Below are 13,244 nucleotides of genomic sequence, written 5' to 3' on the forward strand. Positions count from 1 at the left end.
AATAAGTATACACGATATGATGTAGGGCGAAATGACAGTAGTTTGTTGGATTATGTATTGGTAGATAAAAGACTGTTGAGTAGACTTCAGGATGTACATGTTTATAGAGGGGCCACAGATATATCAGATCACTTTCTAGTTGTAGCTACACTGAGAGTAAAAGGTAGATGGGATACAAGGAGAATAGAAGCATCAGGGAAGAGAGAGGTGAAGGTTTATAAACTAAAAGAGGAGGCAGTTAGGGTAAGATATAAACAGCTATTGGAGGATAGATGGGCTAATGAGAGCATAGGCAATGGGGTCGAAGAGGTATGGGGTAGGTTTAAAAATGTAGTGTTAGAGTGTTCAGCAGAAGTTTGTGGTTACAGGAAAGTGGGTGCAGGAGGGAAGAGGAGCGATTGGTGGAATGATGATGTAAAGAGAGTAGTAAGGGAGAAAAAGTTAGCATATGAGAAGTTTTTACAAAGTAGAAGTGATGCAAGGAGGGAAGAGTATATGGAGAAAAAGAGAGAAGTTAAGAGAGTGGTGAAGCAATGTAAAAAGAGAGCAAATGAGAGAGTGGGTGAGATGTTATCAACAAATTTTGTTGAAAATAAGAAAAAGTTTTGGAGTGAGATTAACAAATTAAGAAAGCCTAGAGAACAAATGGATTTGTCAGTTAAAAATAGGAGAGGAGAGTTATTAAATGGAGAGTTAGAGGTATTGGGAAGATGGAAGGAATATTTTGAGGAATTGTTAAATGTTGATGAAGATAGGGAAGCTGTGATTTCGTGTATAGGGCAAGGAGGAATAACATCTTGTAGGAGTGAGGAAGAGCCAGTTGTGAGTGTGGGGGAAGTTCGTGAGGCAGTAGGTAAAATGAAAGGGGGTAAGGCAGCCGGGATTGATGGGATAAAGATAGAAATGTTAAAAGCAGGTGGGGATATAGTTTTGGAGTGGTTGGTGCAATTATTTAATAAATGTATGGAAGAAGGTAAGGTACCTAGGGATTGGCAGAGAGCATGCATAGTTCCTTTGTATAAAGGCAAAGGGGATAAAAGAGAGTGCAAAAATTATAGGGGGATAAGTCTGTTGAGTGTACCTGGTAAAGTGTATGGTAGAGTTATAATTGAAAGAATTAAGAGTAAGACGGAGAATAGGATAGCAGATGAACAAGGAGGCTTTAGGAAAGGTAGGGGGTGTGTGGACCAGGTGTTTACAGTGAAACATATAAGTGAACAGTATTTAGATAAGGCTAAAGAGGTCTTTGTGGCATTTATGGATTTGGAAAAGGCGTATGACAGGGTGGATAGGGGGGCAATGTGGCAGATGTTGCAAGTGTATGGTGTAGGAGGTAGGTTACTGAAAGCAGTGAAGAGTTTTTACGAGGATAGTGAGGCTCAAGTTAGAGTATGTAGGAAAGAGGGAAATTTTTTCCCAGTAAAAGTAGGCCTTAGACAAGGATGTGTGATGTCACCGTGGTTGTTTAATATATTTATAGATGGGGTTGTAAGAGAAGTAAATGCGAGGGTCTTGGCAAGAGGCGTGGAGTTAAAAGATAAAGAATCACACACAAAGTGGGAGTTGTCACAGCTGCTCTTTGCTGATGACACTGTGCTCTTGGGAGATTCTGAAGAGAAGTTGCAGAGATTGGTGGATGAATTTGGTAGGGTGTGCAAAAGAAGAAAATTAAAGGTGAATACAGGAAAGAGTAAGGTTATGAGGATAACAAAAAGATTAGGTGATGAAAGATTGAATATCAGATTGGAGGGAGAGAGTATGGAGGAGGTGAACGTATTCAGATATTTGGGAGTGGACGTGTCAGCAGATGGGTCTATGAAAGATGAGGTGAATCATAGAATTGATGAGGGAAAAAGAGTGAGTGGTGCACTTAGGAGTCTGTGGAGACAAAGAACTTTGTCCTTGGAGGCAAAGAGGGGAATGTATGAGAGTATAGTTTTACCAACGCTCTTATATGGGTGTGAAGCGTGGGTGATGAATGTTGCAGCGAGGAGAAGGCTGGAGGCAGTGGAGATGTCATGTCTGAGGGCAATGTGTGGTGTGAATATAATGCAGAGAATTCGTAGTTTGGAAGTTAGGAGGAGGTGCGGGATTACCAAAACTGTTGTCCAGAGGGCTGAGGAAGGGTTGTTGAGGTGGTTCGGACATGTAGAGAGAATGGAGCGAAACAGAATGACTTCAAGAGTGTATCAGTCTGTAGTGGAAGGAAGGCGGGGTAGGGGTCGGCCTAGGAAGGGTTGGAGGGAGGGGGTAAAGGAGGTTTTGTGTGCGAGGGGCTTGGACTTCCAGCAGGCATGCGTGAGCGTGTTTGATAGGAGTGAATGGAGACAAATGGTTTTTAATACTTGACGTGCTGTTGGAGTGTGAGCAAAGTAACATTTATGAAGGGATTCAGGGAAACCGGCAGGCCGGACTTGAGTCCTGGAGATGGGAAGTACAGTGCCTGCACTCTGAAGGAGGGGTGTTAATGTTGCAGTTTAAAAACTGTAGTGTAAAGCACCCTTCTGGCAAGACAGTGATGGAGTGAATGATGGTGAAAGTTTTTCTTTTTCGGGCCACCCTGCCTTGGTGGGAATCGGCCGGTGTGATAATAAAAAAAAAATAATAAATAAAAAATAATAATAATAATATATCTTTATTTACTACAAATATACTATGTAAAAACTCTATGCACAGGAGGCCTGGTCACAGACCAGGCCGTGGGGGCGTTGACCCCTGGAACTCTCTCCAGGTAAACTCCAGGTAAACATAAAGGGCCATTAAATATGGAATTCATTACCAGAATATATTAAAGTAACCCAGTCTGAAAATCAGTTTAAGACTCTTCTCAAAAGCCACTTAATCACCATAGACTAAATGCTAAATATTCAATATACACTTATTCACCTATGTACTCCCACATCATAACTTCAACAATCACTTTGAACCTCTTATCCATTGTTGACAGGAATATAATTGAACCATTGTTTTTCACAATAAGCATTTTAGACTATATGAATATATCCTTTGTCTTATACAAATTTAATTCACTTATAATTAATAACCTACTGTTCAACTATGAAATAATTACTGTCCTACTGTACAACTATGATAAAATTCTTAGTATTAAGTAGTCAGTTAGCCAATAATGTTAAGTTGGCCCATAATACCTAGGCATAATAGAGACTCTCTCTGCATTGCAACCCACTATTGTAAATATAAAATCTCAATGTACTGTTTGCAAAGACATAATAATAAAGATAAAGATAAAGATGTACAAGGTACACAGACCATAGCTGACATCAGTGATATACTACTATATAGAAAGCCGCTTGTTATGTTGAGCATTTTGGGCAAATTAGGTCAATTTTGTCCCAGGATGCGACCCACACCAGTCGACTAACACCCGGGTACCAATTTTACTGATGGGGAGCATAGACAACCGGTGGAAAGAAACATGCCCAATGTTTCTACTCTGGCTAGGAATCGAACCCAGACCCTCGCTGTGTGAAGCGAGAGTTTTAACCACCAGGCCACCAGAGGTAGAAATTGAAGATGGTACTGTGTCAAACAAAAGTTTTAATTCATGATACGGTCTTGCTATGTTAAAAATAAATATATGAAACATGAAGACTTGACAGGCGACAAAGAGACAGGCGCTCTCTTTACAGGCGACGGAAAAGAATAACAGAGCGGCTAAAAGAGGCCAATATATCTGAAATGCGTAGGGAGTCACTGGTCAGAGAAATAGCAAACATTGAACTTAAGCTAAAGGGATCTTATAGGAGCCAGGAATCGCGGGAGGAACTAAAAGCCATAAATGAAATTGAAAGAAACCCAAAGTATTTCTTTTCTTATGCCAAATCATAGTCGAGAACAACATCCAGTATTGGGCCCCTACTTAAACAAGATGGGTCCTACACAGATGACAGCAAGGTAATGAGTGACCTACTCAAGTCCCAATATGACTCAGTTTTTAGCAAGCCACTAACCAGACTGAGAGTCGAAGATCAAAATGAATTTTTTATGAGAGAGCCACAGAATTTTTTTAACACAAACCTATCTGATATTATCCTGACACCAAATGACTTCAGACAGGTGATAAATGACATGCCCATGCACTCTGCCCCAGGGCCAGACTCATGGAACTCAGTGTTCATCAAGAACTGCAAGAAGCCCCTATCACGAGCCTTTACCATCCTATGGAGAGGGAGCATGGACACGGGGGTTGTCCCACAGTTACTAAAAACAACAGACATAGCCCCACTCCACAAAGGGGGCAGTAAAGCAATAGCAAAGAACTACAGACCGATAGCACTAACATCCCATATCATAAAAATCTTTGAAAGGGTCCAGCACTAACATCCCATATCATAAAAATCTTTGAAAGGGTCCTAAGAAGCAAGATTGCCACCCATCTAGATACCCATCAATTACACAACCCAGGGCAACATGGGTTTAGAGCAGGTCGCTTCTGCCTGTCTCAGCTACTGGATCACTATGACAAGGTCCTAAATGCACTAGAAGAGAAAAAGAATGCAAATGTAATATATACAGACTTTGCAAAAGCCTTCGACAAGTGTGACCTTGGTGTAATAGCGCACAAAATGCGTGCTAAATGAATAACAGGAAAAGTTGGTAGATGGATCTATAATTTCCTCACAAACAGAACACAAAGAGTAGTAGTCAACAGAGTAAAGTCTGAGGCGGCTACTGTGAAAAGCTCTGTTCCACAAGGCACAGTACTCGCTCCCATCTTGTTCCTCATCCTCATATCTGACATAGACAAGGCTGTCAACCACAGCACCGTGTCTTCCTTTGCAGATGACGCCCGAATCTGCATGACAGTGTCTTCCATTGCAGACACTGCAAGGCTCCAGGCCGACATCAACCAAATCTTTCAGTGGGCTGCAGAAAACAATATGAAGTTCAACGATGAGAAATTTCAATTACTCCGATATGGTAAACATGAGGAAATTAAAACTTCATCAGAGTACAAAACAAATCCCTTCCACAAAATAGAGCGAAAAACCAACGTGAAAGACCTGGGAGTGATCATGTCGGAGGATCTCACCTTCAAGGACCATAACATTGTATCAAGCACATCTGCTAGAAAAATGACAGGATGGTTAATGAGAACCTTCAAAACTAGGGAGGCCAAGCCCATGATGACACTCTTCAGGTCGCTTGTTCTATCTAGGCTGGAATATTGCTGCACACTAACAGCACCTCTCAAGGCAGGTGAAATTGCTGACCTAGAAAATGTACAGAGAACCTTCACAGCGTGCATAACGGAGATAAAACACCTCAATTACTGGGAGTGCTTGAATTTCCTGAACCTGTACTCCCTGGAATGCAGGCGGGAGAGATACATGATTATATACACCTGGAAAATCCTAGAGGGACTAGTACCGAACTTGCACATGAAAATCACTCGCAACGAAAGCAAAAGACTTGGCAGACGATGCAACATCCCCGCAATGAAAAGCAGGGGTGTCACTAGCACGTTAAGAGACAATACAATAAGTGTCAGGGGCCCAAGACTGTTCAACTGTCTCCCAGCATACATAAGGGGGATTACCAATAGACCCCTGGCAGTCTTCAAGCTGGCACTGGACAAGCACCTAAAGTCGGTACCTGACCAGCCGGGCTGTGGCTTGTACGTTGGATTGCATGCAGCCAGCAGTAACAGCCTGGTTGATCAGGCCTTGATCCACCAGGAGGCCTGGTCACAGACCGGGCCGCGGGGGTGTTGACCCCCGGAACTCTCTCCAGGTAAACTCCAAGTAAACATAAACTTGAAAAATCATAACATGGTTGAAATGGTTTTAATTATAACCAAGATTTTTAAAGAGGTGAATCAGTAAGCCAGCAGAAGGACTCGGTCAGATGACCAAAAGCTTCAGTTGCAGGTCATCATGTGGCTAAGACCCACATCAGGAAACGCTTGTTTTGTTTTCTGACTAACCTAACCTATAACGCGGTTGTAAACAAAGAACTTTCATGGCACACAAGTGTAATAAAGCTCTTAAATAACTGGGAACGGTTAAGTCCCTTGATTTGTGTTCCCTGGAATGCAAGCAAGAGAGATGCATGATAATGTACACTTGGAAAATCCTAGAGGGATTAGTACCAAACTTGCACATGAAAATCACTCCCTATGAAAGCAAAAGGCTTGGCAGGAGATGCAACATTCCCCCAATGAAAAGCAAGGGCACGTCGAGTACACTGAGAGACAATACAGTAAGTGTCAGGGACCCAAGACTGTTCAACTACCTCCCAGCATATATAAGGGGGATTACCAATAGACCCTTGGCTGTCTTCAAGAAGGCATTGGAAAGGCATCTAAAGTCAGTACCTGACCAGCTGGGCTGTGGTTCGTATGTCAGTTTGCGTGCAGCCAGCAGTAACAGCCTGGTTGATCAGACCCTGATACATCACGAGGCCTGATCTCAGACCAGACCATGGGGGCATTGACCCCTGAAACCCTCTTCAGGTATACTTCAGGTACCTCCCAGAATAGGCAAGAACCAGTTGCATAGTGAGCCAGTCTTAAATCTAGGTAATTTACACTATGTATGATAATTGTCCTTATATGTACCTATTTTTATTTTTTTTTTTATTTATAAATTTTAGGATACATACAGAGGTACAAAAAAATACAGGTAAGAGCAGCATGCCAAAGCCACTTATATGCATAGCATTACGGGCTGGCTTAAAATTAACTTAAGATTAACTAAGCAATGATGAAATCAGTGATAAGACATTATTGTAAACAGATAACTATAAAATACAAATGAGTATTACAAAGACAGGTCATATGGTTGCATGCATTGCTGTTCATTCAGGTAGTGTATTTAAAAAAAAAAATAACAAAGTTAGGTTTAACATTTGTGATATAATTGTGAGTAACATTTAGGATATACAATTTATCTGGTTCAGTTATTCAGTATTTATTTGGTTTTGAGTGAGTAAGTGAACTTTGAGAAGAGACTTGAATTTATAAACAGGTAGTGTTTCTTTTATATTTACAGGTAATGAATTCCAGATTTTAGGGCCTTTTATGTGCATTGAGTTTTTGCATAGCGTGAGATGGACACGAGGAACATCAAAGAGTGATCTGTGCCTTGTATTATGGTCATGTGTTCTGTTGAGGTTGGCACGGAGATGTTTGAGGGGAGGGTTAATATCAGAGTTAAGTGTTCTATGTATGTAATAAGTGCAATAATAAGTATGGATGTTTTGTATGGTGAGTAGGTTGAGTGTTTTGAATATTGGAGGAGTGTGCTGCCTGTAGTGAGAATTTGTTATCATTCTAACTGCAGCCTTTTGTTGGGTAATTAGTGGTCTGAGATGGTTAGTTGTTGTTGAGCCCCATGCACAAATTCCATAGGTGAGATAGGGGTAAATAAGAGAGTGATAAAGGGCCAGGAGGGCTGACTGTGGAACATAGTACCGTATCTTCGATAGTATGCCTACAGTCTTGGAAATTTTCTTAGAAATTTGTTGTATATGTGTATGAAATTTGAGTCTATTATCGAGGTGGATTCCTAAGAATTTTCCCTCTGTTAGCTTTGTGATAGGTGATCCGTTTATCGTTATGTTAAGAGGTACATCTGTAGCTCTGCTACCAAACTGAATGAAGTAGGTTTTGTCAATGTTTAATGTAAGTTTGTTAGTCCTCATCCAGGTAGATATTTTTTGTAATTCGGTGTTTACAGTATTGGCTAGCATGACTGGGCTCGGGTGAGAGAAGACGTATGTGGTGTCATCTGCAAAAAGTGTGGGTTTGAGTAATTGCGAAGCATTTGGTAGGTCATTTATGTATAGGAGAAAGAGAAGAGGGCCAAGGACACTTCCCTGTGGGACACCAACTGTAATTGGTTGTGCGGAAGAGCTTGCCCCATTTGTGTACACATATTGGCTTCTGTTGCTGAGGTAAGACTTGAGGTAGTTGAGGGAGTGCCCTCTAATACCATAGTGTGACAATTTTACGTGGAGCAAGTCATGGTCAACTGTATCAAAAGCTTTACGTAAGTCAATGAAGATCCCCAGTGGGACTTCTTTTTTCTCTAATGCAGTGTATATATGTTCTAGCATGTGTATAATAGCATCATTAGTATTTTTATTAGGCCTGAATCCAAATTGGCAGGGGTTGAGAATGTTATGGGAGATGAGGTAGGAGTAGATTCGTTTATGAATTAATTTTTCGAAGATTTTTGAGAGAGGGTGTAAATTGGATATTGGCCTATAGTTATTCAACTCTGTTTGGTCTCCTCCTTTATGGATCGGGGTGACCCTTGCTATTTTGAGAACTGTAGGGAAGGTGGAGGATTCAATGGATTTGTTAAAGAGTGTTGCAATGATTGGTGATAGTACTTGTGACGCTTTTTTGTATATAAAGGGTGGTAAGGTATTTAAATCTCCTGCCTTGTTTTTCAGTGCGTTGATAATAAGGGAGACTTCGTATGGGTTAGTCGGAGCTAGGAACAGTGTGTTCGGGTAGTTGCCAGTGAGGTAGTCATTTGGTGGGGTATCTGAGCTTGGGATATTATTGGCAAGGTTTTGACCTATATTGGAGAAGAAATCATTGAGTCTGTTTGCTGTTTCTGTTGGTGGGAGTTGGGGTTCATCTGATTTTGCTAATTTTATTTCGCTATTTCGTGATATCTTTTTTGTTCCCAGAATTTCTGATAGGGTCTTCCAGGTCTTTTTTATATCACCTCGTAAGTTGGATAATCTGTTCTCATAATACAATTTTTTTGCCCTTCTTATCAGGCTGGTTAGGATTGACGAGTAACGTTTTGTTTGGTCTCTGGTTATGTGACCCATTCTGTACTGTTTTTCATATCGGTGTTTTGTATTTATGGATTTGAGAATGCTGGGTGTTAGCCAGGGACTGTTCAGTCTCTTAGCTGTCATCTGTTTAGTTTTTTAGGGCAGTGCTTGTTATAAAGGTATTGGGTCTTTTTTAGAAAATTATTAAAACATTCGTGTAGATTTCTAGCTCAGTGTGCCAGTCAATGTTTGTTACTGCTGTTGTGAAGTTATTAATGGCTGCCTCATTGTGAAGTCTGAAGGTGACTTTAGTAGTGTCTTGGGGTATTTTACCAAGAGTTGTTATGAGGAAAGTAGGGGAGTGGTCTGTGGTATTATCTGTAATTATGCCTGATTTTAAATGATTTTAATCAGCAGGCCAGTCCATTAACCACTTCGTGACTCACGAAATCATAATGACACAATTGCAAACAAACCATACCATGGGTGGGGATAGAACCCGCGATCTGAGACTCATAAAACTCCAGACCAGCACGTTAGTCACTGGGCTTGTAGCCAGCTGGCCCAGTGGCTAACACGTCAGTCTGGAGTTTTATGACTCTGTTCACAGGTTCTAGCCCTGCCTGTGGTATGGTTTGTTTCATTAACCACTTGTTTTATTAGGCTAGCTTGGTACAGTAGTTAGCACACTGCCCTGCTAGTTTTAGGACTATTTCCCCAGTGAACTGGATAATATTTGACAAAAAAGTGTTATGCCTATGGTTTGTGACTACTACTTTGCTGAACCCACATTTTACAATACATACAACTTAATAAAATCTCAAAGAGTGGGTGGGGCTCAAACTCATGGCAGATGAGTGCTAAACCTTGCAGGCCACTGGTTCATGTTGGCCTGAGAGTTTGACCTCACCTTCCATGGGTTTGGGCCCCAGCTGTTCTCTGACTTGTTTACAGTCATGTTATTATGATTCTGCAAATCCCAACCTACATGGCTCAGTTGGCAGCAAATTCTAAGTCAGCTGTTGTGGGTTGCATCCTGGAGGACAAGATTAACCCTTAAACGGTCCAAACAAAAAGACGTTCAAATTCGTAGTGCTACAAAAGTAGATCTACTTTTTTTAACATATTTTCAAATGTAACAAAAAAAAATGTAGATAAAAGTTTTTTTGACACGTTTTCAAATGTAAAACAAAAAAGATCTACATTTTTTTACATACTTTCAGATGTTGAAAAAATGTATATATACGTTTGGACCGTTTAAGGGTTAAAGAACCCAAATGGAAATGAGACAAACAGTCTTCTATGATGGACTGACTTTCTGGCGTCACTCTGGGTGGCTAACCATCCCCTGGGTTAAAAATCTGAAGAAATTTGATCATATCTTGTCTTATGAACATCACAGAATAACCAATATTTGTGTTTTTTCACACACCTGACAAAATGTAAACAAAGGCTCACTAATTCTGATAGCAGAGTAAGGTTAAGTTATGTTAGGTTACTTTAAATTGGGTTAGGTGGGTTTGATTAGGTTAGGCTGCATTTTTTACCATTTGCACAACCAACTAAAATTAATGGTTGAAATCTGCCGAGGAGCAGTCATCTATTTTTACTCGCCTCTATTAGCTGCATGCAGTAATCATATGAGTGTGACAGTTTAATTTTTATCTTTTACTCTTTCTAGATGTCGGGTGGAGGAGGAGGGGACAGATTTGGACCTGAACCTGGTCCTATACCTCCTCGATGGCTCCACTGTCCACGCAAAAGCACTTTGCTTATTGGCGGTAAATTTTTAGCTTTCAAAACTCCTCTGAGCTCAAAATTTGATGACCAGGTATCTCCTGAGCATAGGTTTTCTCCAGCAATGCTCTTTTCCTCAATGAAAAGTTACAAGGTAGGCAATTGATTTATATACCATACATTGATTTTTTCCTTAATATAAAGTTTTCCATCTCAGTAGAGTAGCCCTGACATCAGGTTTATGGTATAAGCAATTTAATTAACATTGTTTCAAGATTTATACAGTACAGGAGGCCCTCCACATTCGCAAGGGCTAGGGATCAAGAACCTCGCGAATCTTAAAAATTCATGAATGTTTGGTGCGCAGATATGATGTAGGGAAATATAATAATGCTGTACTGTAGTGTTTGCGAATGTTTTGATGCGCAAATATATAGTAAGGAAATATAATAGCATTTACTTAGCCTAACAGTACTGCTTCCTTAACCTGTTAGCCTAACAGTACTGCTTCCTTAACCTGTTGAACCACGAACAATCGTAAAACACATGAAAACGTCGTTTATTGTTTAATAACATGGTTTATGGTTTAATAACAAATAATGAACAAACAAAATACTCACCACTTGTAAGGTTAGGCAGATGAATTCTGATGACGTGATGATGACAATGATGATGATGATGATGGTGATGATAGCCATGCAGTTACTGATGACAGTTGAATGGAGGTGATTATATGGAGTGTAACTGCATGACATGATGAGTCTAGTGTGTGGATTCTAACTCTTCACTGCCAATATCACTAGAGCCAGAGTTAGCAATGGAGTCAGATTCTGCCACGGGTTGAGATTCAGGTGAGGTGGTAGGGGCAGCGGCAGGGGTAGTGCAGGCTTCCTTGTGAAGAACATTGTGATGGGCAACTGAGACCGTTTCCTCTTCATATCGACAAACAGAGTTTTGTAGGGAATTATGCTCCTATCAGTGCCACTCATCACCTTCAAAGCCCTCAACATTGATGGGTCTGTGTCGTAAAAAATTTTTTTGAGCTGTGCTGTCATTCTCATCGGTTGCCCTAGTTTTTCAAGGGGGAGGGCTTGAGGTCGATTGGCCTCAGCAACACACTCCTCTTCTTCATCCTCAATCTCTGCCTGGACAATCTCGAACAATTCTTCATCATTTAGCCCAGTGCATATTCTTCAACCAGTTCTCTCGCTTCACCCTGCATGTCCTTGAGCCCTTCATCACCAACTAGCCTTGCTAACTCCACAGTCTTCCTCATGGCTTTGTTAACCTCGTCCTGAGGCCCAAATCCAACAAAATAAATGCACGCACGCACACGCACGCACGCACACACGCACGCACGCACACGAGCGCACACACACACACACACACACACACACATACACACACACACACACACACACACACACACACACACACACACACACACACACACACACACACACACACACACACACACACTCGACCCCTGCAACCACAAATAGGTGAGTACACACACACACACACACACACACACACACACACACACACACACACACACACACACACACACACACACACACACACACACACACACACACACACACACACAGAACTTGGAGCTGCATGGGGGCCAAGATACATGGAGGGCCAAGATGATGGAGGTGGTACTGGAAAACTTCATGTACCAACACATAAGGGACACTACAAGAGAGAGAGGAGAGGATGAACTAGCAAGGCTGGACTTAGTATTCACCTTGAGTAGTGCAGATATCGAGGACATCACATATGAAAGACCCCTTGGGGCCAGCGATCATGTGGTTTTAAGCTTTGAATACACAGTAGAGCTACAAGTGGAGGGAGAAGCAGGAAGGCCAGGACGAATGAAGCCAAACTACAAGAAAGGGGACTACATGGGAATGAGGAGCTTCCTGAACAGGGTTCAGTGGGACAGAGAACTGGCAGGGAAGGCAGTTAATGAGATGATGGAATATGTAGCAACAATATGCAAGGAGGCTGAGGAGAGGTTTGTACCCAAGGGTAACAGGAATAATGAAAAAGCCAGGATGAGCCCATGGTTCACCCAAAGGTGCAGGGAGGCAAAAACCAAGTGTGCTAGGGAATGGAAGAAATATAGAAGGCAAAGGACCCAGGAGAATAAGGAGAGCAGTCGTAGAGCCAGAAACGAATATGCACAGATAAGAAGGGAGGCCCAAAGACAATATGAAAACGACATAGCAGCGAAAGCCAAATCTGACCTGAAACTGTTATACAGCCACATCAGGAGGAAAACAACAGTCAAGGACCAGGTAATCAGGCTAAGGAAGGAAGGAAGGAGAGACAACAAGAAATGACCATGAAGTATGTGAGGAACTCAACAAGAGATTCAAAGAAGTGTTCACATGAAGAGGCTTCTGAGTGAGCTAGATACCTCAAAGGCAATGGGGCCAGATGACATCTCCCCATGGGTCCTGAGAGAGGGAGCAGAGGCGCTATGTGTACCTCTTAACAACAATATTCAATACATCTATCAAAACAAGGAGATTGCCTGAGGCATGGAAGACAGCAAATGTAGTCCCAATCTTTAAAAAAGGAGACAGACATGAAGCACTAAACTACAGACCAGTGTCACTGACATGTATAGTAAGCAAAATCATGGAGAAGATTATCAGAAGAGTAGTGGAACACCTAGAAAGGAATGATCTCATCAACAGCAGCCAACATGGTTTCAGGGACAGGAAATCATGTGTCAC

At 41.5% G+C, this 13,244-nt stretch overlaps 1 protein-coding gene across 1 annotated transcript in view; it reads left to right on the forward strand.

Moving 5' to 3' along the window:
- The window catches only part of mRNA-cap (mRNA capping enzyme), a 66,335-nt gene that overhangs the window by 1,109 nt on the left and 51,982 nt on the right, over window positions 1-13,244 (forward strand). The window contains exon 2 of the mRNA XM_053796616.2: window positions 10,439-10,648. Coding sequence (XP_053652591.1) covers window positions 10,439-10,648 — 210 coding nt within the window. The remainder of the gene's footprint in view (window positions 1-10,438; window positions 10,649-13,244) is intronic.

Source organism: Cherax quadricarinatus, chromosome 80 (genome assembly GCF_038502225.1).
Source record: "Cherax quadricarinatus isolate ZL_2023a chromosome 80, ASM3850222v1, whole genome shotgun sequence".
Taxonomy (NCBI): domain Eukaryota; kingdom Metazoa; phylum Arthropoda; class Malacostraca; order Decapoda; family Parastacidae; genus Cherax; species Cherax quadricarinatus.